The 26,648-nt window shown below is 43.3% G+C and overlaps 1 protein-coding gene across 1 annotated transcript; it reads left to right on the forward strand.

Annotated features, from left to right (window-relative positions):
- Positions 1-1,996: 1,996 nt before the first annotated feature.
- TECPR1 (tectonin beta-propeller repeat containing 1) lies at positions 1,997-26,564 on the forward strand. The gene is made up of 25 exons (XM_036392324.2): positions 1,997-2,062; positions 5,011-5,243; positions 6,910-7,092; positions 7,589-7,711; positions 8,378-8,503; positions 9,998-10,172; positions 10,266-10,366; positions 11,563-11,664; positions 12,104-12,249; positions 13,079-13,587; positions 14,336-14,481; positions 15,414-15,569; positions 16,075-16,224; positions 16,859-17,016; positions 17,677-17,804; positions 17,889-17,991; positions 18,655-18,751; positions 19,122-19,201; positions 19,503-19,559; positions 21,007-21,181; positions 22,078-22,213; positions 22,520-22,612; positions 23,256-23,362; positions 23,824-23,943; positions 24,599-26,564. The coding sequence occupies exons 2-25, from the start codon at positions 5,013-5,015 to the stop codon at positions 24,794-24,796; spliced, it is 3,600 nt and encodes a 1,199-aa protein (XP_036248217.1). The 5' UTR covers positions 1,997-2,062; positions 5,011-5,012; the 3' UTR covers positions 24,797-26,564.
- Positions 26,565-26,648: the final 84 nt, after the last annotated feature.

Genomic DNA, 26,648 nt, shown 5'->3' on the forward strand with positions numbered 1-26,648 from the left:
CCGTTCAGCACCGCTCCCGCCCGTGCGCTCTCCCAGCCGTGTGCCCTGGGGTGACCCTGCTCCCGCAGGGAGCCTGGCCCAGATCAGCCACAGGGCCCTTCAACCGGAGCCGCTCTGTGAAACGCAGTCCCTGCTGGAAGCCGGCGGGCTGGGGAGGGGGAGGATGAGGTTGGTTATCGCAGTGACTTCTGCAAACTCTCACATCGCCCACTGCGAAGAGCCCGCACCAGAGCGTGAACGGGAGAAGAGCTCCGGGATGAAGAAAACTCTCATGGTTCAAAGAAACACTAAAGTTAAGAAACAGTACAGGAAGGAAGAGGAAAGCAAAGGATGCTGCTGCCTCCTGTACTGCAAACTACAGGAAGAGTTCAAAAACACTTCCACCAGATTCATCTGCTTCTGAAACCCACGTTCATAATGTGGAAGCATTTCCAGCACCCAGGAAATGCTCCATAAATTCTTCTGCAATCTAGTTCCCATGGAAAACAACTAAAATCTTGTTTCTACCTGCTAATAGTGGCCACAGGATTGAGTACACATCAATTGTATCAGTCACAACTACTGCAAATCTTGCAAAGTGAATTTTCTAAAATCTAAACTGTTCTTAGTCTGATAAATATGTTTTGCTACAATGATCAAATCATCAAAACACTACTAGAGAGCAAAAGGTTAGGGTAGGCCCCAGTCTGTGCAAGGGACCAAACCACTGCAATGAGTCAAGTGTCCTGGGAGCTCAGCAGGAAACAACCCAGACTGGATGGCTTTGCCTCACACAGGAATCATTCTACAGAATTTCATGTGTGCATCAACCCTCCAAACCACAACTCTGCAGACCAAAACCATCTGAACCTGCCGCCCACAGGACTAGAGCAAGGCAGACGTATTCTCCTTAACCAGCCCCTAGAAACTCCTCAGGCAAGACTCACGGGAGATCAGCCAGTTCCCTTTGAAAGAGGTCTGCAATGCTTTTTCAACTCCTGTACTGGCCTGCGAGACACATGAAGGTCTGTGATACTTTTGATTCAGATATTTGATGGACGGGCCTGGAAAGTCCTTGCCTATTTTGTTAGATTTTCTGTCTCACTTCAAAATGAACTGGCAGAAGCTGGGATGCACAAGCAAGCAGTTTCAAAGGGAGGTTATTGTTTGTAGCAGGGCAAGTGGGTGATTTCCTGCAATAAATGTTTAGCAGCACCTTTGGTGATGCCCAGAGAGGGAGGATTGTTACTGTGCTCCTACTGCACTGCCACAGATCGTGACAGGAAAGGCCACCTCCTTCCTTACACCTCGGGCAGGGCCTTTACTGGTGGCAAAGGGCAACTTCAGGCAAAGGCTGGTTTCCCTCACTCCGGCTGCAGCCACGGCTCACTCAGAGCAGCCGGACAGACGGATGGGCTCTGCCTGCACGAGCCCCTTCCACAGGGTCACAGCACCACAGAATGGGTCAGGCTGGAAGGGACCACAGTGGCTCATCTGTTCAACCTTCTGGCTGAAGCAGGATCATCATGGCACAGGATGGCATCCAGACAGTTCTTGAGTATCTGCAGCGCAGGAAATTCCACATCTCTCTGGGCAAACAGTGCCAGTGCTTGGTCATTGAATGGGAGTTATTCTTCGTGTTCAGGTGGAACGTCCTGTATCGGTTTCTGCCCGCTGTCTCTTGTTCTATTGGCACCACCAAGCAGAGCCTCCTCTTGACACCTCTTTCGATATTTCTGCACATGGATGAGGTCCCCTCTCAGTCGTCTCTTCTCGAGGCCGAACAGGCCCAGCTCCCTCAGCCTTCCCTCACAAGATCCGCTCCAGTCCCTTGCTCAGCTCTGTCGCTCTCCCTGGAGCTCCCGCAGGAGCCGCCCCGGCGCTCCCCAAGCCGGGCCCCGGCGGAGCCCCGCGGTCCCGGCCCCGCCGCCCCGGCCGTGACGCGCCCGGCCCGCGCCAATGGCGGCGGCGCTCGGAGCCGGTGTGGGCGCGGCGCTCCCCGCCGGCCGCGGCTCCGCGGGGCCGCCCTGCCGGGGCGCGGCGGCTCCTTCCGCCGGGAGCGGCGCCGGGCGGCGGCAGGCAGGTAAGGGGCGAGCCCGGGGCCGGGCCGGGGCAGCGCCGCTGGCTGTCCGCGGGCCGGTGGCGGGCCGGGCCGGGCAGGGCGGGGTGGGTGGAGGTCGGACCCCTGCCGCCCTTCCCGGCGGCTCCAGCGCTGTCGGGAGCAGCGGCGGAGCCGCGGGGAGGTGCCGGCACCTCCGCGCAGCCCCCGCGGCGAGGGCGTGGGGGGCGCCCGGGGCGTTTCGGCAGAGCCCCGCGCCCGCCTCCTGCCGCAGCCCGTGGGGACCGGGGCCGTGCCCGGCCCGGGGCCGCCCGAGGCCGGTGGCGCCGCAGCCCCGCACGGCTCCTAAGCCGATCCGGCCTTAATGCCCGGGCCCCGAGCGGGGCTGCCGGGCGCGGTGCGCGCTTTGCCGCGTCCGTGGAGCGCTCCGGGATCCCCGCGGGCTCCGAGCGGCGCGGCCGTGGCCGGACGGGGGTACCGGAGGGGTTCCCGCTCGGTTCGTATGACACCGAGGAGAAATGTGTGCGCGGTGTGCCTTGGAACACGTCCAGTCTTGGGGTGGTTCACATCCTGCCACCGCCGCGGCCTGAACTCGGGGACAGGGCCCTGTTCTCCCGAGGAACATCATTGCTTTTATTATGTACAAGGACTTGGGATATTTTTCTTGAATTCTGTAGCAATCAGTGATATGCCAGGCCACTGGAAATTTCAATTACCAGTATGTTTTCGTCATTTAAGCATTTCCGAAATTACCTGGCTGAGCTGTGGGATGAGGAATAATCAGCAGATCAGGTTTTTTTCAGGCCCCTGAGATTACTTGACAACTACTGCCTTCACTGAAAAGCACATAAACCAGCAGCACTGAGAATCCTTCAAAATTGGACAATATCTGCCTTCATGTGCACAGGGGCTTAAAGGGAAGTCTTAAAAGTTTATAATCTCAAATGCATTTGGGATTTTCCCATGATTCCCCAGACACTGTCTCAAACGTTCAGATGAAGGAATATGTAGAAACTCTCACTTGTCTTGGCTGCCTTGAGTATTTTAAACCAGTTGCATTAGCCTGCTTTCTTTTAGTTGTCCCATCTATGTTTTTCTTAACTTCATAATCTTTGGAATTTTCATCACCTTTTCCTGAACTGTTCCAGGTACTTTTCTGCCTGCCTGGACTGTCATTCCAGGTATGGGCCTTCATTTATGCCTTTGCCCATCTTTAAGAGACCCAAGCATCATTTTTCTTTGTTACCTGCTAGGTAGCTGTCATTGTTGCATTATCTATAATGCTTCCTTTACTCCAGACCCTCTGGTATTCTGGTTACTTAAGATGAAGTGCATAATATTGTCTTCTGTTAAAAACACTGCTTTGGAGAATTTTAAGTGCTAGCACTGAAGGGTTATTTTCACAGCTTTTATTTTCCCAGTTGATACCCACACTAATTTTCACCTCCTCTTCACTTTGTTCCATTATTCCATGTTATGTCCATCTGTACTCCATTATAGGAAGATATAAAGAAGGTAAATGGCTGATCCAAGAGCAGACAAAGATTCATGCCTTCAAAGTTCCAGCAACAAAGAGGAGAAAATGTTGAAAACCAGAGGATTCATCTTAGTTATGCTACAACTAATAGGAGAATTTTGCTCATGACCTTCCCCTGGTATCACTCATTCTCTGCTGCTATGTGTTTTCTTATCGCTGTTACCTGTTCTTCACCTGTTGGATCCAGGTTTTTAGGTACTTAGCAGCAGCAATTCTATGAAGCAAAGACTCCTGATATATTGTCCTTGGGATCCCAGGGGAATTTCCTGTGCTGGTCTTTGACACTGGCCCAGCTGTGAGAGATTCTCCACAGTTTCACCACTGCCATTCACACAGAGAGTGCAAGTCAGTCCCTGTGTGCCACCTCCTTTATCAGAAAGCAGGCAGGCAGCTCTCCTTAGGCTCTTGTATTAAAAGCAGAGTTGCCATTTGACAGCAAAGGAGCAGTGTTCCACACTGGCTACAAGCAATAATTCCTCTTCTATTGTGCTGGATCTGAGTCCCCTTCCCTCCTTTCCCAGTTCCCTACTGCATAGTTAAAGGAGCTGAAGGCAAAGTTCAAGACATTCATTAGCAATTCTGATTGTCAAACATACAGAACTACCAAAATTTGTCTGTTTTGATGGCACCCAGAAGGTCAAGTGACAGAAATACCCTGGCCTTTCTTGACTTCTGAAAGGACTGATGTGCACCAGCCTCACCCCTCTGAGAAGGGCAGGGCTGCAGTGCCCAGAAAATGACAGGTTATTATGTGACAGAACCAGAATGGAACTCAACCAGGTCTCTGCTGCCAAACCATGCTCTGTGTGTACTTAAACTCATCACACCTACGTATAAAGATCCTGAAGTTGGATCTGATCCAGAATGCTTTGAAAGAGGTTTCCTGGCAGAGGCAGGCAGGATGTCCATGGTTTAAATCCAGGTGTGTGCTTTTGGAGGAGCTTCTTTTCACATCCTTGCCTTTGTACCTGTGTGTTGTTCCACAGAGAGGGGGCTGAGAAGGAGGATCAGGGGATATCAGGGCACTGTGGAGCTGAGATGAGCAGGGTGTGTAGCACCAGCAGCATTAGCAGACCCTGAGGTGGAGCTGCCTGCTATGAGATGGTCTGTGCTGCTTCATCCCAGTTCAGAAGTGATGTCTGTCCCCAGCCTGCCAGAGCTGTCCTGTTTATTCCTGAGCTCTTGTAGCATGCACAGTAGAAAGGTCTGGTAGAAAGGGCTTTCTTATGCCTTTCAGGGACTGAGAGGTGCTGGCTGCACAGCTCTGACAAAGAGGTCTGGCTGCCAGCTTTGCACAGGCTCTTTTTAAAAAATCACCCCTTACATCTTTATTTAATTTGACTGATGATGGCTCAGAGCATGACTGATCTGCAGTAGATTCAAGATCCATTTTTGTACCCATCATTTCCAGCAATAACCTTGTTTTTGGTTTCAGATATGGCCATGCCCAGTTCCCTCTTGTGGGCTGTTGATATTTTTGGGAGGGTTTACACTCTCTCTACTGTTGGCCAGTACTGGGAGCTGTGCAAGGACACCCAGCTGGAATTCAAGAGGGTCTCTGCTGTCAAACAGTGCTGCTGGGGAATAGCCTGTGACCATCAGGTGTACACCTACGTGTTCTCAGGAGATGTTCCCATCAGATACCAGGAGGAAACCTATGAGAACCAGGTATGACAGGTACAGCACCTCTCACACAGCCACTGCTTGGGCTGACAGCACCTCCTACATCAGCTGTCTCGTGTGGTTTTGTCACAGGAGGATTGATCAGTTTTATTTGTTTTCATTTTTTATCAGAAGTTTCTGAAGAGTAAATATATGTGCCAAATATCAGGTTATTCTTGTAGTATTTAAATTCCCAAAGGAGTTACACTTCCCTGCTCCTAGCAAAAGCAATGCCAGTGTGAACTCCAGCCTGTTCTCTGTGAGCCGTTTCAGACTGGAGCATTCACCCTCTTCACTGAGTGGTTTCCATTTCTTGGTTCCTTAGTGACAAATACACAATCCCCTTAAGAAAATGTCCCATGTAACTTCCAGGCAACAAAGATCAGAAATATATTATATATGATAATATATTCTGATAATATATTATCAGAAATATATTATTCTTTAAACAATGCTACTTCTTAGTGTTCCAAAGACTTCTCTAATAAAGGTATAACTTTCCATTAAAATACAATGTTTCCAGCTTTTTTGCATAGAAGTGTTAAGGTCATCCTTTCCATCTGATGCACTTCAAAATAATGTCTTTAAAACAGTATTTTAAAGGAAATTTATCAAATTTGGTTGTAAGTTAACCAGAAGTTAATTGGGAGAGAAAATTGATGGATTTTCTTGAGCACATTTCTCTGATTTCTAATGGGCAATAGAATGAATATAAATTGGGAAGAGATATTAACTTACCTGCATGGGCAAAAGTACAACAAATTAATTTTATACATTATTCAATATTGATACAGCTTTTCAGCCATTTAAGTTTGTTCCTTTTATTGTATAAACATGTTCTTTAAAAATGCAAAATTTAAAATTTTATTTATTACTTTAAAACTCTCATTTTGTTTGTTCTAGGTAATGAAAGCACAAAAAGAAATACTCTACAAGAGCTAGCAATGAAGAAATTAAACTGAAGTAGTTTGCAGATAATGTGCAAGGCAATTCAGCCAGATTTCTAGTAACAGCAAATAATATTTTGTGTAAAGATTATAGACAGATTTTGCACCACTCATTTTCCACGTGCCCTAAAATGTAAGACAGTATTACAAGACAGATTTTGACAGTATTTCTATAGTATGTAGGAGTGTGGGAGGGAAAAAAACTACAGTATTGGTGAAAATCCTTGTGTTATCACTTCTGTAACTGATTCAAGGCAGATTAGGGAAAAAAATATAAGATCCAGGGGAGATTTGCTGATACAGTTCTCTCAACACTGTTCCTGGCAGAGGCAGTGCTATTTTTCTAGTGCAGACAAGATATGAATCATCTTTCTCTGGGAGTGGATTAGAGATACCAAGGCCACCCATGCAGCATTACCCTAATGCTGCAGTGTCATGGTGCCATACATCACCAAAGAAAATCTAGCATCAGATGGTCCTATTTATGTAGCTGAAAATGACTTGGTTGGGACAAGCTCTGCAGTCAGCCCTTTTCTGATATTTAAAAAAGCTTCCTCCAAAGGCTGTGTCAGGAAGGGGCTCATGGAACGAGCACTTTCTCATTCACCCCAGGAATTTATTCCTCTTCTACTGCAGAAAATAAGAAACATGTCATGACTCCCTGTAGATGTGCAATGAGATAATGTGATCTCAAAAAAAAAAACTTTATTTATTATTTCTGGCAGCGCTGGAATCCAGTTGGTGGCTTTTGTGAGAAATTACTGCCCAGTGACCGCTGGCAGTGGAGTGATGTGAGCGGGCTAAAACACCAGCAGCTTGATAGTTTCACACTGCCTTCACCACACTGGGAGTGGGAGTCTGACTGGTATGTGGATGAAAATATTGGAGGGGAACCAACAGAGAAAGGGGTAGGTGAACAATACCAAAAAGAGATCTATTCTGGGAATCCTTACTCTGTAAAATGGAAGGAGCTTTTATAGAAGTGAAAAAGTCTGTAAAAATAAAACTTGCCATAGATACTTCTTTCTGGGAAATAGCTCAACTCTAATACAACAGAAAGAAGGATCTTGTTTGAAGGCTTTTGAAGTCTATAGGTGCTTCTATAGAAGCTTTTTTCTTTTGATGAGGCCACAAAATCATGGCAACTGAATGCCATTGTTATTTAAGGTCTTTACTATGAAGAAAGTAAATTGTTTTACTGTGTCTTGTTTGTTCTGTGTATATCACCCAGAGGAATTTGGGCATGATTCATAAATCATTCATGGAATTAGCTGATCTGTTAATCGGGGCTCTAGAGACACACAGAGTGACTTGTGTTGTGACTCTTGTGCAGAATTGCTCTGAGTTATGTCTTCAAGCTTTCCCTTGATCCTGTTTTTCATACAAGGAAACCTCTGTTTGCAGGGCTGGACTTATGCCATAGACTTCCCCAGCACCTACACAAAGGATAAGAGATGGAATTCTTGTGTCAGACGCAGGAGATGGATCAGATACAGGAGATACAAATCACGGGACGTTTGGGCAAAGGTTCTAGATCTCTTTTACATATTAAATAAACTGATTGTCTGAAATAATCAATTAGAAGTGCAGGGAAGTTAATTTTTTATGACTTCTCTGTTAGCTGGACTTGGATTCTTTCACTTCCGACTTGCCATTCTTGTAAGTCTAAATGGCAGGCTGGGATTTTTCATGGAAACCTGTGGTAATAAGGTGCCAAATCTTAGGGTGATGCAATTAGAGATGGATGCTCAGCTCCTTTGCAAATTTCAGTTCAACTTTTTAACTTCCTTTGGTTTTGTGACAAGGCACTCTTGTTCAGGGTGGTACCAGCCTTGCATCATTCACAAGCTATGTGCTTTATCTGTGTGAATAACTGTTCTTTAATAATTGTTGTTCCATTCTAAGAACATTCAAAATCTGTAATTTGTGATCTTTCAGCTTTCCAATTCTGTATGCACTGTTCTGTGAGTAAAAACTTCCTTTAGTTAAGGAGCAAAACAGAGACTTCTCCATGCTGCCCTGGCTGCATTTCTCCTCTCTGCACATGGAGGCCTTGAATGAGAGGGAGAATCTCCATGTTCAACCATTCCAGGGGGTGATACATAACCAATCTGCAAGACACAAGTTATGCCACCAGCCAAGCCAGCTGTTTGCAGTGTCTCCTCTCCTCAACCTTCCTTCTCTTTGCTCCAGATTGTGTCCCATGATGAACCAGACCAGCTGCCAGACCCTTTCAATGACATTTCCATCGGAGGCTGGGAAATCACGGACGAGCCTCTCGGCCGCCTCTCAGTGTGGGCAGTTTCTTTGCAAGGAAGGGTATGTGTGTGTTCCCTGAGTTTTCTAATAAAAAATTACTAGTTAAAAGGAGTTAAATACCTGTATAACAAGGCAGGGTTGTTACTGTCCTACACTGGTAAGGAAATGCACTGCTTGTGCATCTGGCAGAGGATGAAAAGCTGCTTTGGGGCTACATTATGTAACAACTTGTGTTGTAAATGGAAAGGCTTAGTACTTCTAGGGCTGTTGTTTTATGGAAGCCTTTAACCTCTATGAACAGGTGAATCTTAAAAACTGGGTAGTAGTGTATTATATCTTGAAAAATGCCCAGAATGCTGACTGTGGTGCTGGAAACCAGGAGAAGGAGCCTGACAGAGGTTCTGGTAAAGCACTGGGTGTGCCTTTGGGGTGGAGAGACAGGGATGATTCAAGAGTTTACAAAATGGTTTTCAAAGACTTACTGATTGGAAAGTGATCACCTCCTGACCTGGCAATGTGGCATCCAGCTCTGACATGTTTTCATTTTATTTTCTATTGAAAACTATTTATCTTTCTCTGTTGTTGTTGTTGGTTTTAAGCCTCCCATGAGGTCTCTGCTTTTGCTCAGTCCTGTGAAGATTTGACTCTTGCTTTTCTTCCTTCATCCTTACAGCATGTATCAAATATTCCTTTGTGTCTAAACACTTTCTAACTTGTGGTCTCAGAATGTAATACTTTTAACAGATAACCTGAGCTTTCAGTCACATTTGGCACAGCCTGGAGAGGCAAGCAATCCTGCTTACATTGTTTAAAATAAAACTCCCTGTTCCTCATACTTTCTAGTAATACATGACAAGCATCCCAGTCTAAAGCCTTACTTGACTGCCACTGTAAAATGCTTTTATTTCTCAAGTGAGAGTCCCCAGGGAAATAAAGTATTCCTAAAAATGAAGATTCAGCACTCAGCAGTCATGCTGTGGAGCATTTATATGACTGCCACAGGATCCTTTCTATGTTTGACCTTCCTATTTTGACTGTGATCTACAGAAAATTGCAGTCCAAGATTAACAAATGGCTGAATGTCACCAAAGGCTGCACAGAGAATGGAATTTTTCCCCCATATTGTGACAAGCTCTGTTCAGTGAAAGTGAGGCCAGGCTCTCAGCTAACAGTAACATTTCTGTGTTATGTATTTGTTCACTCTTGGTTTGTATAACATGCCCTGAAATACACTGAAGTGGTTTAAATGTTGAAATATACACAGAACCTGTAGCAATAGGTTACTGCACCCAATCCAGTTGTAGTTCCATGATAAAAGCTGCTCTGTAGAACAGCCTCCTCCCTTAGTACATAAGGAAATAGCTTCAACTGCATAATCAACATTTAAGAAAACATACCTTTAAAGGTCAGAGTGCCATACACTACATAAAACAATCCTCTTGTTAAAGGAGAGCTGTTCTTTCCAGTTTGTCTTTACTCTTCTCTCAATGGTTTCATTGTTGTAGTGATATTTTTTCCTTATTTCATTTGGTTTTGTTTTTTTAACTTGTCTAGGTATGGTACAGAGAAAATGTCTGCCAGCACAATCCAGAAGGTTCCACATGGTCCTTAGTCACCACTCCTGCTGAAGTTGTACAGATCAGCTGTGGACCCTATGACCTCCTTTGGGCAACTCTCTGGGAAGGGCAAGCTATTGTGAGAGAAGGAATTGACAGGAATAACCCTCAAGGTAAAGTTTGTTAAATCTGGCTGGAAAGCCCTTTGATTTGTATAGTGTTGAATAAGAAACTAACCTACAGTGGCTTCTGGGTTCTGCCTGCAGGAATTTCCTGGAGCACTGTGGAGTCTCCAAGCTCTGAAAATGGGATCATGCACGTCTCTGTGGGTGTGGATGTGGTGTGGTGTGTCACAAAGGACAGAAAAGTAAGAGGCCTCATGTTCTGCTTTTGCTTTTTCATTCCCTTTCCCTGTTTGCTGCTCTCAAACAGGAGTGTAACTTGCACAGGAAGCATTGGTGATTTGAACTCTCTGTCCCCATGGTTTGGGGAATTCTGGTTCCCCTTGCTGTAATGGGAATGCTCTGTGGTTTCTGATAGTTGAGTTGAATTTAAGGAAGACCTTTTGCTTTTTTTTTGGAAGGAATTTTCTAAACCCAAGTCAGACAGATTTGGCAGGTGGATGGGGATGTGGGTGGGGATTAGATGAGGAGCCTTTTCTGAGGGATATTAAGCATCAGAATTGAAGTGACTCCTGTTTCCACAAGGACTGAATTATATATCAAAAGCAGCAGGGGGAGTATTCTCATCTACACTTTCCTGCATGATGCTATTTTTTTATCTTCCTACTGCAACTGTTCCCTTTTCATCAGTCTTTTAATGTGGGGGTTTTGGTATTTAATTAGGTGAGATATCTCTTATGTGGATGTGTGATTACTTTCTTACTAGAGTTTTAACTTAGAATGATGGAATGTCTTAAGTTGAAAGGGACCCATAAAGTCCCTGCTCCTTCACACTGAATTCAAAGCCAGGGCTGAGCTCTGTGCTTGTGCAGCAGTTCTGTTGAGTCTCTCTGCTCTAGTGAGTCAATACTTGCCAGCTGAGCCATGGTAACAGGCTGTGCCCAGCCTGCTCATCTGCCACATAAATCCACTGTAATAAATGGAGATAAGCTGGTGCATTTTCCCTCAGATCTGCCACAGGGCAGTCAAGCATCCTGATGTCATGGGATTCAACCAACAGCTTCTAAGGGAGCTGCTTGCTGCTCTGACTATATGGGTGTATGCTACATACAGAGGGAGCTTCTTCCAGGTGTCCAGCCCACAGACACTCTCAGAGTGGTAAAGTCAGATCTAAGATTCCAAGAGCATAAAAGCTAACGCTGTCACAGGAATTCCTACAAAAAAGTCACTTTTTTTGGCTTTTCTGGCTGCAGGTGGACACACAATGTGGGTACTATTGGGTGAACTGTTTTATCTTTATCTGATAAAGAATCAAGGAAGTAATTGATTTCTTAAGACAATGTGGCAAGTCAGTCTTAGAGATTAAGACTAATCCACTAAAGATACTAAATTCCTGCTAGAGCAGAAGGAGAAAAATTTAGACTTTCTGTTGTTGTTGTAGGTATGGTTTAGAAGAGGAGTGAACTCACATAATCCTTGTGGGACGAGTTGGATTGAAATGGTTGGAGAAATGATGATGGTAACTGTAGGCTTAAACAACCAGGTAAGAGAGCAGGGGAGCAGCTGAGAGGGTATTTACATTCCCCTCTAAAGGAGGGAATGTAAATATTACCTCAAAGGGTATGTTCCTTCTAGTGCAGGAGCTGTTCACACATGGGGAGGGGTCTCAGCAGTGCCAGTAGGGCTGGCTGGACAAAGGGACCCTGGGCTTAAACTGCTGTGAGGGAAAGTGGCAGAATTCTGCAATTCTGCACATGAAGGTGACAGCCAGCACGTGTCTTGTATGGCACAGGGAGGTGCAGACTGGTTTTGGTACAGAATTTTGTTCTGAATCTACAGTGTCAGCATTAAGGAAGAACACAAAAGGAAAATGTTGTGTCCAGCAGTTTTCTGTGTTCAATTCTGCACCACTGCACCTTTTTTGTATCTGATATCTGCTGCATTCCAAGGCACTTCCTTCACCAAGCCCTTTCCTCCCCCAGGTCTGGGGCATCGGCTGCGATGACAGAGCGATTTATTTTCGTCAAGGTGTCACACCAAGTGAGCTCAGTGGGAAGACATGGAAGGCAATTGTGTCCGGCAGAGAGAGTGACAGATCTCAGACTGGGAGCTCAACAAGTCTGCTCAGGTACTTCATTAAATACCTGCTCAAGACTTTGTACAGCAAGGGTTTCAGTGCCAGGAGACATTTCTTTACATTCAAGGGGTACAGACAAGGAAAAGTGGGGAAGACATCTCTAATCATTATGTATGCCAAAAGACAATTGCATTTCTGCCATTAAAATTAACAATAAGCAGCAGTTGTTGCACTTAGAGAAGAATCTGAAGCTCCCACATTGGAATTCACTGCATGCCTGCAGTAAAGCATGTTCCTCTGGGCTTTACTATCTCTATCTGGAACTAGTCTCTAATAAGAGAAGATATTGTTTATGAAATACCATGAAGGAGTGTCAACTCCACTTAGGAATTATTCTTCCTGAGTGGCACTGTACGTTTCTTTTCCTAGGGAGGTTAAATCAGTTACTCCCCCTGCCTGCTGGCCTCTGGGCTGTACCACACATGCCAGTGGATCTGACTTGTTTGAGCCAGAGTGTGTGCTGAGAAGTTCCTTTTGGCAAAGACAAATCATAAAGTTAATAATGGGCTTTAAAAAATCCCATTTGTTATTTCGTATTCAGAAAATGGGATGTGTTTTCCTGAGAGTTGTAGGCAGCCAACACCACCAATTGTTTGAAAAGATCAATAAAATTCCTTCCTATGTTTCAGATTTACTAGACCAGTTTGCCAGGTTTGTGTTGGACTTGTTCCTCTGATGATAGAATTTGACATTTAAAAGAGAAGTCTGCTGTTTCTCCCCTGCAGTGAAACACTAAGTCAGTTTCTGTGTGTGTGCAATCTAAGGCCTGTGCTGATTTACAATGCTTTGGATGATAATTAATTATCTATTTGTCCTTCAGTGCTGGCTGTTTCTTTACTGATGATATTCAGAACCAAACAAGCGCGGTCATTCAGGGTGATGCAGATCCTTCCTCTGATACAGAGCTGCCCACGAGCCCTGCCAGCCCTGCCCTGCTGGGAGCTGCAGCTGCTGGGAATGGCCCAGCCAGCCAGGCTGAAACATCTGCACGGCTGCCTGTGGATCCTCTGCACTCTGAGCAAGGAGAAGCCACTGCTGCTTCAGCTAGTAATGATAAAGATAACATTGAAATGAATAAATCTCCTGCAAACCCAAATCCCTCTGCAGAACTGCAGTGGATAAACATTGACTTGAAGGAGGCTCAGAAGCATCCAGTGCTGTCTGTGAGCAGCTTTGCAGACACATCCAGCCTCTCTTCCCTGGGCGCCTTCTCGGTGGGAGCTGAGGACCAGTACGGAGCCGATGAGCACCCGCTGTGGGCCTGGGTGTCTGGGGGAGGCTGTCTGGTAGATCTGCACAGCCCACTGAAGTGGTTCACTGCTCCATCAGGTACTGGCCAGTCACCACAGCACACCCCAGTTCCACTCACAGCTCAATATGCTCTTTAAGGAAAATGTATTTTCTGAGCAAAGCCATGGTGCAAAACTCGTGCTAACCCACTTTCTCTTACTGCAGTTTGTTAATGGGTTCATGTCTGAGCATAGTGCTGCAGTATTTAGCTGTAGAGCACTTTGGGCTTGAGATAAAAAAATGTGAAATTGATATTTTCTCTTGAGTTCCTGTAGCAATTTTGTAAAGTAATCTGTGCTGGATCTGTATCTCATTTTTAATTGTACTGAAACTGCAGCTTTGGGCAAAACACATAATATCACTGAGCAGTAACAGGAAGGAGTGAAAAGGGCTCTCTTGGGAGGTGCAGATGCTGGCAATAACTGCCTCACTCTGCCATTCCTACTGAAATGGGTAAAATAAACCATGAACTGTGGCATCCCAGGATTTAACAGTCTAACTTATGATGCAGTATATTATCTAATTATCTTGCAGTTTAGTGACAAAACTCTCATTTTTACAAGGTTATGGCTTTAAAAGCTTCTATATAATCTATCTAGTGATCCTTTTTCTATGAATCATTTACAAAGTTTGGCTGTAATACATTGATTCCAAATTATAATCATTATAAAAATGGTGTTAGACTGGGTTGATCCAGTCTGGTGTTCAAAGGAGCGCGCTGTGTTTTATCTTTCACAGAACTGTACTCAAAGCTCACTGGAGTTTATTGGGTTTGGTTCTGTCCCAGGTTTGTCATCATCTGTGCAGTCTCTGTCCCTGTCCATCACTCCTGCACAGACAGCAGCCTGGAGGAAGCAGATTTTTCAGCAGCTCAGTGAAAGGACAAAGCGGGAACTGGAGAATTTCAGGCACTATGAGCAGGCTATTGAGCAGGTAAGCAGTGAGGACATTTATCTCTTATCTTCTAAACACATCTGGGAATCAATAATACATTTCTAACATACTGATTTGAGCTTACTGTCAGATATATATTCTTGCCTTTATTTCTGTGACAACTTTCCTGGATTATTAATGTCTGAGCTCCCTGTGGGAAATTAACAGCTTGTCAAAGATGGAGCAGCAGTATTCATCTAAAAGCATTATCAGATAGTTTTATTTAGGAAGAAACAAAGCATTGGTCAGCATTATTTTGGTACTGTGAGACCTCAAATCCTCAGAGAAATGGTTGCAACAGCAGAACATTGTATGATTATTCCACCACAAGATGAGGCATCTTAATTGAAACAGTGACTCAAGCAGGTGAGCTTCCCTCTCTGTGGCCATTAGGACTAATTTCACTTGCGTAAATGAATGATGCAAACGTCAATGGCAGCACATAAATAGCAGCAGTTTTGCTTGATGTTCCCTTTGTTATGACTCCTTGGCTTTTTTCAGATTCATTCATATTGTTGGCCCCTTCTTTGCCAAATGACATCTAGAATTATTTGATTAAAAACATTTGGAGTCCAGGGGTTTAATCAAGTTTAAAAAAATTACGTCAAAAGCCTTTAAATTCCAAAGAGAGGTTGTGTTATAACAAGAGCAAACTTGAGTCAGTCACTACCTGTGTGCTACTGCATTCTTGCAGGGTAAAAATGTTACTTCTGTTGTACACATGCTACCTCAGTATCTTTTTATCCACTTTTATGAGTTTCCATTCTCTGGTACACTCTGTATGAAAATGTGTGATACAGATGTATGAATGTATGATGAGGTGTGATACAGACTAACCTGCAGCAGACACAACTTGTGGGCACAAACCCAGCACTTTGGAGAAAGAAAAAGAGTCATGCAGTTTCTTTATTCCTTTTGTGTTTGCCTTGCAGTCGGTTTGGGTTAAAACTGGAGCCTTGCAGTGGTGGAGGAACTGGAAGCCTCATAAGTGGATGGATGTTCGGGTTGCACTGGAGCAGTTCACTGGGAGTGATGGCATGCGTGACAGCATCCTGTTCATCTATTACATGTACCACGAGGAGAAAAAGGTGTGTTCAGCTGCAGACCCTGGGAGAGCTGCTTTTGGCAAAGGGAAGCCTCTGAAAGGGAAACAGTTTCTTTAAAGGAGGCAAATTATGGCACCTGCTGTTCTGAGGTTTGGCAATTCAAAGGTAACCCCAGGTACCAGCAAACCCCAGGCTTTTCTGGGCTGTGTCAGTGCTGTGTTAAAAATATCCCATCACAAACCACTCACATTGCTTAAACCATCAGTTTGGCACTAATTAGGAATTCTTCTGGAAATTCAAACTGTTCTTGATTGTGAAGAGCCCAGCTTGGCTGGACAGGGTCTTCCCAAGAAGTAGGGTCTTCCTATTGCAGGCAATAGGAATCAGAGGTAGGGTGAGGCTGGAAGTGGAGTCTCATTCCCTCTGTGCCAAGAATTGATTCTTTGCTGTCCTTGGCAGGAATGCCTCGTTTGTAGACCAGAAGTGCAGAAATACTGGCTCTGTGGAAGGTTTGCCTTAGTCACAGATTTTTTTTCTCTTGTCTTAGTACATCCATGTGTTCCTGAATGAAGTGACCATTATAGTTGAAGTGCTGAATGAAGCCAAGCATTCCTTTGCCCTGTACACACCTGAGAGGACGAAGCAGCGATGGCCAATCCGCCTGGCAGCCGCAACAGAGCAAGAAATGCATGACTGGGTAATTCTGGGCATCTCTCATTTCAAGCTGGCAGTGTCTGCAATTAAACATAGAAGCCAGTCTCTGAAATGTCAGCATTGCATTTAAACTCTTGGGGCTACTGATCTGTTTTTTTAAATTTAGGTATTTAAACCATCTGATCAAACTTTTTTAAAGGCACCTGAGGCTTGTTCGCTCCTCTGAAGCCTGCTTGCTTTCTGGTGCTGCAGTTATCCACAGCAACAGCAATATTGCTTTACATTCTCTTCCTTTCTCTGGATATAGATTAGGGTAGGAATGAGTTAGAGTTGAATGAAGTTATTGTGTTCTTCTGCATTGGTAGAAGAACCATTCTCTGTTTTCATTGCTGCAGAGTCTTTGGTACAGGCAGACAGGCAGAGATAACACTGGAGCAGGGGCAAACCTGAGAGATGCTTCATCCTGATCAGCTCCTGCAAACCACAGCAGTTCCAGTGGTTGTATAATAATTTCTGAACCACTTAATTCTAGTGGCTTTTAAGAAAAAGCTGCAAATTCACTTTGCTGATTGGCAAGAATGTGCAGAGGTAAATTTTTGTTTTACAATAATGAGCATCTCTATGGGAATTTTTGTTCTCACTGTAAATGGAAGCTTTTTTGGCTTCTTGTTTTGTAGCTGTCTTTGCTGAACATGTCTTGCTGTGAAAGCAGACGGATTCAAGGCCCTCCTTCTCACCATGCCATTTGGTCAGTCACTTGTAAAGGAGACATCTTTGTTAGTGAGCCAAGTCCTGAGCTGGAGGCCGGACCCCAGTTGATGCCATGTGACCAAATGTAAGAGGTTTCTGAAGCTGTTCTTTCTGCATGGGATGCCATCCAGCAAAGAATGTCCTGTCAGTTCAGTGGCTTTGATGGGCTCTTGGAGTGTGCAGTACACTGCAGATGTCTCTCACAGACATCTGTGAGAGATGCCTTTCTGCTCATGATTGCACGTGAAGAAGTTCACTAAACCATATTTTAATTCTTAGATGCTGAAGATTCTTTGTGATTTCAAAAGCCTTTCTCACTGAGATCCCAGTTATCCCAGTTTTTTAAATTGCATCTTTAATATCATAAGAGATAGCCTAAACTGAAAGTAAATTTAATCGCTGTAATTGGAATATAATTTGAGCTTTCAGTTTTATCTGAGTCAAGAAATCTGAAATTCTCAGTCTTCCATAGGCACTGCAGTCCAGGAGCAGTTTCTTGACAGTTTTTATGACAACTGTGGCAATATGGAACTGCAAACTCCTCGAGCAGAACAATGCCATCTGCTTTTTGGGAGCTGTTCAGAGGGAAATGCTTTCAGCTGGCAGCTGCTTTCACTTAGAGATTGCACAGTGGTTGGACAAGTGAGCAGAGCAGGTTGCCTGTGCTGAAGATTATGGGGTTGTTGGTGGGGAAAGCACCATCCCTGAAGGATGTGATGCTGAGTGCAGTGTCCTTCCCTGGCAGGTTCTGGCGGCAGGTGGGAGGGCACCTGCGGCTGGTCGAGAGCAACAGCCGGGGCGTGGTGTGGGGCATCGGCTACGACCACACAGCCTGGGCTTACACTGGCGGCTATGGAGGAGGCTTCATCCAAGGTACAGCTTGGCAGGGATGGAATTGAAAATGTAATGTCTTTGAGCTTTAGCTTTACTCTAATCCACGTTGTTTATTCCTCACAGGACTGGCCAGTAGTGCTGATAACATTTACACACAGTCAGATGTGAAATGTGTTTACATCTATGAGAACCAACGGTGGAACCCTGTCACTGGATACAGCAGCAGGTTATTTACTCCATTTCTTGCATTTATTTACTTTAACACTACTACTGTCAAATAAAACAAGGGCTTTGTTCTAGCTTGGAAGAGTTATTACACTTACTCTATCTTCAGTCTCATCCAACATTCATAGTTAACCTGTGATGGAAGGAACAGTGTTTCTCAATTTTCTAATTTGTAATTATCAAAAATGTCAAAATGTCATTATGGCAAAACATTACAGATTTGTGCTTTGTAATTGCACAAAGTGTGCCTACTTGCAGTATCTTTCACTATTAAGACCAGACAGAAAAGTTATTAGCATCTGTGTATTCCTATACATATTGTGCTAAATACACTGGGTCCTTGAATAGTACATTTGAGCAAAAGTATAGAAAAATACATGTTGAATTATATGGCATTCACATTCCAGTTTTAAATGGTAGTGAGGAATATCACTCTACAGAGAAACATTCACAAGGTCCTCAAGTTTGCTATAACTGGAAGCAGTTGTACAGATTCTTTCCCACTGTGCTCATCACTCACATGATATTTCCAAGTAGAGATTAATGAGGCAGTGTTTTGTGTGTGAAAGCAGGAAGTGCTACAAAAAGGCTTTTCTTCCCTTGCCTTTTAAACTCCCAGTTGTAAATGACCTTGCATTCCTTGTGCACTGTTCCACCACCACAGAGGTCTGCCCACAGACAGATACATGTGGAGTGATGCCTCTGGCCTGCAGGAATGTACAAAGACCAACACCAAGCCTCCTTCTCCGCAGTGGTCTTGGGTAAGTTTTGGCTTAGAAATTTTTTTACAAAGTCCAGGCTTAGCAAGTAGGATACAAGACTTGAGTTTAAGGGGCCCAGATTTTCTTCTGGGATTTGTTGTAACATTTAACCTCGTTTTCCCCATTAATAGCTAGCAATAATCTTCCACAGTCAAAAGAATGTTAAGCATTGAGTGAGGTGCTTTGTTTAATGTGACTTAGATAATTTTCTCCTCTACTGAATTAAAAAGATTTGGGAACCCCTGTATGTATTTCAAGCGTTAGAAGGTTTCTAGGAAGTCATTGCTCTCCAAAGGTGGAGGTAAACAGAAGAGGTGCTTATGACCCATGAGGTGTTGAGTGTTACTGCCCGTGTCCCCTTTGCCCACAGGTCTCAGACTGGTACATTGACTTCAGCCCGGCGGGCGGCACGGACCGGGAGGGCTGGCAGTATGCAGCTGACTTCCCAGCGTAAGGAAACTCCTCTTCTGCCACATCCCCCCTCCAGTCCTCACGCCTTCTTGGTTCTGGTTGCACAGTAACACCCTTTGCCAGGGACACAACACTGCCTCATTCCCCCCTTTTTGTGGGCATGCTGATATTTGCAGGGAGGGAGGGCAGCAAGGTGAACTTGGCAGACTGTCACTTGAAGAATTTTAAAATCGGCAGTTGTGCTTGGTGGGCAGATGGAGGCAGTGCTCTCAGGCTGGCACTGACACTGGAGATGCTCTGACATCCTCATGAACATTCTTTATTAAATCTGTTTTGGTAGGTCCTACCACGGGCACAAGACAATGAAAGATTTTGTCCGACGGAGGCGCTGGGCCAGGTGAGGAACCTCAATATAAATAAGTTTTGAAGTTGAATCCTAATTGCTCACTAAGTCTACTTTAGTTATGAGGTCAAGAGTCTTGTCAACCAAAACCAATCATCAAAAGAAAAAGTAAAAACCTGAAATATATAACCCAGCAGAGAAACTGATGACTTTAGCATTATGTCTCTAATTGTAAGTCTCTGTGAGTAGTTACCCTCTTGGATTTTGTGGGATCTGTAGATAAAAGTCAGACAGTTCTTCTCTATATCTGATTTTCCTTATGGTAAATGATTAAGGAATAGTAAGCACTGGGTATATCAGTATATATTAGGTCACTTGTAACTGCTGCTAATAGGCCTTTTATATTAATAGTTTCAACTTATGAATTCCACATACTGAATGCTGGGCCACAGATAGTCTAACCCCATTTCAGTCAGAGGAAATGTCCAGGTGGAACCCAGAAAACAGCAAACTACCACTGTATTCTATAAGCTGGGGAAGTCTGTGCATTCCCTGTTTTTCCAACTTTTCTGTGCTTTCTATTCTAGAGCATCTAATAGCTGTACTAATTAATTGCTGTGAACTTAAACACTGCTGGGTTTAGTATTGATGCTACAAAGTATTTTGCCCCTTATACAAAAAGCTCTGAAGTGAGGTTCTGAAGCATCAAAAATGTTATTTCAGGATATGCAGCAAAACAAACCCAATAAATCAAAATGGTGACTTGAAATAAAATAAGCAACTTGAGAAATACCCTCTGGTCTAAATACTTCCTCTTGTTTTAACTACCAATTGAAAATTGAAAATAAATAGGCTCAGGGTTGGATCTGGTTTTTCAGAACTGGAAAACAGAGGAATGTCCTGATGTTTTTTTAGGACATTATTCATACATGAAATTATTGTGGTGATGATAGAGTGTAACATAATTTCCCTAATTGACAGCACTACTTTGGTGCAATTTCCACAGAAGAAGTACACAAAGTCTCAGCATGACTTACCAAGTCTGTCATTTAGACTGACTACCTCAAGATGCTACATAACCTTTTTAACAGACCAAGCAAAAAAGAATTGTCAAGTTATTCTTTTAACCAAGACAGAGGAAGGAATGAGCTGGGTGTGGAGTTCTCTCTGCACTTTATTATCCTGCTGCTGCCCAGTGAGTCTGAGAGAGCTATGGAGCAGTGTAGCACCAGTTGCAGACTTCTTGGGTGGTCCTGGTTTTATAAAGTAACTTCAAAAAAAAAAAAACCCAAACAAACAACAGAAGCTTTGAGAAATCAACATTAGTTCAAACTTCAAAACCTGACTCATTGTTAAAAACCTCTTTCAAATTAAAAATACTAATATTTAATGAAAAGCACTACCTAATGAGAAGACTATTGGACTGGAAGCCAACAATAGACTGGGAAACCAGTTCTAGAAAGTACATACTTCTGACAGGTTTGGGCTTTTTCTGCTTCAGAAAATGTAAGATAGTCACCAACGGGCCATGGCTGGAAGTGCCTCCTGTTACCCTGTGGGACATCTCCATAATTCCCAGTTCAGATGCAGATGATGAAGAATCAGTAGCACTGTGGGCAATCAGTGACAAAGGAGACGTGCTCTGCAGGCTTGGAGTGACACAGCAAAATCCAGCTGTAAGGCTCCCTGTTTGTTTTTACTGCTTATTGATGTGTTTAATGTGATATGCAAGTACATACAATCACACAGAGCCCTCTCTCAAAGCACCTTGTTGTTTTTCATCCCTTTGTGTCCCAGATTTGCAAGTCCCTGTCCATCAGCTGTAGCACAGTTTGCTGCCCACGTTCCTTATAATAGTTCTTCTCTTGCATAATCCACCTGGGCTTGTGCCACATCACCTGCAGGAGCCTCTCTCAGCTCCTGGCCATCTTCTCATGAAGCATTTTACTTCCACTTTCTGCCCTGGCAGCTTAGATCTTCTTTCTTTGTTTGTTTTTTGAAATGGTTGACAACAGGTGTATCCCACTTAAAGGAATTGCTGAGGAATGGACTCTGTGAAGCATGGTCCCACTCTAGGACCTCAATACCAGTAGGATAAAAGCCAGGAAAAAACATCTAAGAAAATGCTTTAGTAGAATTTGGAGAAAAACTACAAGAAATTGAAAAATAATTCATTCTTTTTTTCCTTCCTGATCTGTAAGGCAGTGCAGCAGTGAGAACTGGAATACTGTGTCTGGAATGTGAAATCCTGTATCAGCTGATTTTTGTGAGGAATTAAAGCAAAAAAAAAAGAAGACTCTAGTCCAGCTGTTCAGAGACATGTAGATGCCTAAAATGCAGTGATTTTACTATAAAAGGCCATGGTCCAACTCAGTTATTTTCAAAGAGTTATATATCCAAATATTTTTGAGGATCAGCAACCTCATTTCTTTTCAGTTGTAAATTTATGTAAGATTTATTCTCCAGAACATTTTTCACTATCTTGGTTTTTTCTCATTTGGTAATAATCAACAATATTTTGTCATGGAGGTTTCAAGCACTGCTTCACAGTTCATCTCCTGTGATTTGTTAGGGAACATCCTGGCTGCATGTGGGAACAGATCAGCCCTTCATTTCCATCTCCATTGGAGCATTTTACCAAGTGTGGGCTATAGCTCGAGATGGTTCTGCCTTCTACCGGGGTTCAGTGTCTCCAAACAAGCCTGCAGGTAGGAACTTGTACTTGAGCTTTGCTCTGCTCCACTGCCATGTCTGAAAAAGTCCAATCTGTTTCACAGAGGTGTTTCCCATGGCTGTGCAAAATTGTGCATACAAATAATACAATAATTATAGCAGCTCATTTGCTATTCACTTGTGTTATTGAAAGTATTCATTTGTAAAAAACAATCTGTTAAAAATATATGAAGTGTGATGTCATTGACAGCTTTCCTGCACGGCAGTGTATTTCAGCTGCAGACATTTCCATGCCTAATTCTGTTTTTTGCAATGCTTAACTCGAGATTTGTGACCTTTAGGTGACTGTTGGTACCATATCCCATCACCTCAAAAACAGAAGTTAAAGCAAGTCTCAGTGGGACGAACATCTGTGTTTGTCTTGGACAAAAATGGTAAGGATTTAAAAAACTATTAGTCAGTGCTACAAAAAGTACATCAGTCTGTACCAGCCTGATTTAAAAAGAAGAGGTTAGGTTAGAACTGGACAGATGAATACTGGTGCTCCAAAGGGAGTAATATTTCACACTGAAGGATGTGGAGTAGCAGTGCATTAGGTACTGCTTCTGAAGGCTTGGCTGTTGTATCTGACAGTGCCCTGGGTAACAACAACCCAGCTCCTGTGCTCTGGGGGGGAAAACACAGATGAATGGCAGAGAGTTACATGGCTGGGTTTTGTCTGGAATCCTCCAGAAAGAAATAAATCATGAAGCACCTTTTGTACAAGAAACAAGCCTTTAACAACAGATTCAGAGACCTTCATCTCATTTGCTTTTGTTGTCTAGTGCCTAGCTACTTATTTGAACATTTTTCCCCAAGAAGTTTTACAAAACAGAGTATTTGCTCTTAGTATTTTTTATAAGCAATAACTACAGAAATACAAATTCCAAAGTGAGAGCTTAATTTTGTCCATCTCTGTAACACCTCAGCCAAAACTGCATTTCCCTGGAACACAGAAAGAATTCCTGATTGATGTTGTTGACAGCACTTCAGACAAACAGCCATGCTGGGCTGTAACCAGCACTCTTTGTTTCCCAGGCAATCTCTGGTACCGGCAGGGAATCACACCCAGCTACCCTCAAGGATCCACCTGGGATCACGTTTCCAACAACATCCGTAAAATGTCTGTAGGGCCCCTAGACCAGGTGTGTATTAAGCTTCCTTGTATCTCATGAGTTTATTAAAAATTATGTAGAATATACTTTAACAATTAAATGTTCTTCAGCCTTAGTTTTGTTTAACTTCATTGCACAAAATGTTGGTCTAAATGTTGGAATATGATAACAAGAGAAAAAATCATACCAGTGAAATATTGATACAGCCAAGCTCTCTGCTGCAAAAAGCCTCATTAATTTTTTTTTCCATTTTTTTAACAAGGCTATATATTTTAAAAAGGCTTTTTATATATTTAATCTATTTCCTGCCAAGTCTTATCTGGCAATGTTTTAATTATAACACTGCTCTATAGTTTGTCTGGGTGTCTCTCTGCCTAAATGAGAGCATTTTCAGCCTATTGAAGAACAAGCCTGATTTTTGAAAGTGGTCAGACAGATATTTCACATTGGGAAGAGCAGCACATTTTACTGCCTCTCTCTGCTTCCTCGAGGTGTGGGTGATAGCTGACAAAGTGCAGGGCAGCCACAGCCTGAGCTGTGGGACCGTCTGCCACCGGACTGGTGTCCAGCCCCTGGAACCTAAAGGCCTCTCCTGGGATTATGGTATTGGGGTAAGTGCTGGAGGCACAGAACTGCCTGAAGGTGCACATCCCAGAGAAAGGGAAATGCCATCCTGCCCAGCTGGGCAGCAGGGGAAAGCTTGCATATACCTGCAGGAAACTGACATTTTCCTTCAGGTTTATTATAATGAAGTTATAATGGGCTGTGCAGTCATAGCTGAGAAGTTATTTGAATTTGATAAGTATTCATTTTAAATAGGTAATTTAAAAGTTACAATGGAAAAACTAGTGGAGTAAGAGCCATTTAAAAGAAAGTGGGTTCCTTTCTGGTTTGCACATGATTATTCCTCATTGTTGTACCCTGTAATATTCTCAATGTTTTGAGAAAAGCTATTTCAAGGTTTTGCCACCTTTTAAGTTGGTGGAACATTTGCAGTGGCTCTGTTATGAATGCCTGACCCAACTAATCTCAATTCCCTGTGATAAAAAACAATCCTTAAGTTTACCACTATAACTCCCTGTCAGGGAGGTCTGCTGTGTTTTGTTTCATTTTACAAGGAGCCTTTTTTCTGATTCATCCCAGACCAAGATTACTTTGCTCATGAACAAACAGAACAAACTAGCAGTGCACATAAAGCATCACATCACATCCAGCACTGACAGGGTGATGTTTCTCCTTTTGAGTTTCTGTGTCCCTTTTTCACAGGGTGGGTGGGAGCACATTACAGTCAGAGGAAATGCAACAGAAGCATCTCGGGGTGCCGTGCCTGACACCACCGAGGAAAACCCGGCAGCATCGAAGGAGGGAGAAGATGAGGAGAGTAAAGGGAAAACAGAACACTCTAAGATCCCTCTGATGGTCAGTGAAAGTCAAGAATTGGACAGAAATTCTGTTAACTGTTAAATTGTTGCCATCTACGTGTTGCTAACAAGCAGTAGGAAATAGCTGAAAAAGAAACAGATGTCTACTGCTTGGAGAGAAAAACAGGACATTTTTGTGCTACTAATATGTTTGACTGAAGCAGACTTTGCAATGGGGTATTTTAAGTACTGAATCCTTCTAATGCATCTTGTGTAAAATGTGACTTGATAGAGTTCATAGTTTTGTCAAAGCAGGCAAGGTTTTTAACCACAGTGTATTTCTGACCCTTGACCATAGCTGCTACACACCTTGCAAATGTGAATATCTGCACCCATGATCACTACATTTACTTCTTTTTTTTTATGCTCCCTACATTTCTCTCATATTCACACATCATGCACACTGTCCTTGAGATTCATCTTTGAGCACAATGAAAATGTTTCAATTTGAATGAATGCAGGCAAACACAGCTGGTCCTGTTTGTAGAGGCCCTTACACATGCACAGAGCTCTGCTCCTGGGAGGGCTCCACATCTAAGGATGGACTGGGTCAGGCTGTTCTTGCTCCCATCAGCAAATTCAAATTCTGCACAACTCTGCTTAGGCTGCAGTTACCAGGAAGGGCCAATTTTTGCTGTCTTTTCTCACAGTGTGTTAACCAGGCAGCAGAACTCCTGCTTTCAGGGAGCCCAGTCCTGCTCAGCTCTGAACTGTCACTGCACGTGCTGGGAAATGGTGTTCTGTCTTCAGCTGAACTGAAACTGGGCCAGCTGAGGGACACAGATGCCTTCCTAAGGAGGCTGGAAGGCACCAGACTCTGGAGGCTGTATTCCAGACCATTGCAAGTTATGCTCTCCTACTGCAGAAGTTAAGGGAAGGTCTTAAACTGACTTTTCAATGGTAGGAATGCAAAACAACTTTACTGACAGCAGTGGAGTTTGCCAGTGTACACTGATGGCAGTTCAGAATGAAGCTCTGCCCTTCATTTTGAGTAAGTGATTTATTCATCCCTTTTTCCAACATGAAACCACTTTCTATTCTCAAAAAAAGCTTTTTTCTTGACTTATTTATCATAATTGGACAGTTTACATTCATTTCTCCTCTCTGTGTGTGACTGTACATGAAGCTATTTTTATATGATGAACAGTTTGGTGTGGTCTCAGTACTGTATTTGTAGAAGTAAAACTTATGTTTGCACGTATTTAAGGAATATATTTGGTATTTAATGCCAAGGAAAGCACTGTTTCCAAGTCCAAATGTGAATGAAGATTGAAGATGCTTTACTGTTACAAAAAGAACCTGTTGATCTTTCCAGAATGTGATTAGAGATTTCTGGTTTATACATACATTGTGGGAGAAGCATAAATCATGTGTTGCATTAATTACCGTAATAGGTTTTGCATAACTTGCACAGTATCTTGTCCAAATAAATTACTTTATTACATGTATTTTTAGAGAATTATTAGGATTGTATTTTTCTCTGCATTGTATCAAGATTTTTCCTTCTAATAGTCAGTGTTTACATCTCCAACAATCAACCTGATTGCATACAATAAGCTTTATAATGTACCTTTGCATTTTTCCTTACATTGCCAAGTTTCACTTACTTTACTGTAAAAAGCTGGGTTTAGGTGAAAAAAAAAGTTATAAGTTGTTTATGTTTGAGTACTAAGTATTTGCCTTCTAAAATATTATTTAGAAAATTATTTAATTTAAAAATATAATGTCATTGTTGTGGCTAGAAAAAGTATGGAAAAGTGACTTTAAACTGAAGCAATTTTGAAAAATAAAAGTAATTTATCAGAAAAACATGCTTCTTACAAAATCCCTTCTGACATGTCCAAGAACAAAGCACCTTGTACTTTGCTACACTGTGGAACTAGCAGCTGGAATTC

The sequence above is a fragment of the Molothrus ater genome, chromosome 16 (genome assembly GCF_012460135.2).
Source record: "Molothrus ater isolate BHLD 08-10-18 breed brown headed cowbird chromosome 16, BPBGC_Mater_1.1, whole genome shotgun sequence".
In the NCBI taxonomy this organism is placed as follows: domain Eukaryota; kingdom Metazoa; phylum Chordata; class Aves; order Passeriformes; family Icteridae; genus Molothrus; species Molothrus ater.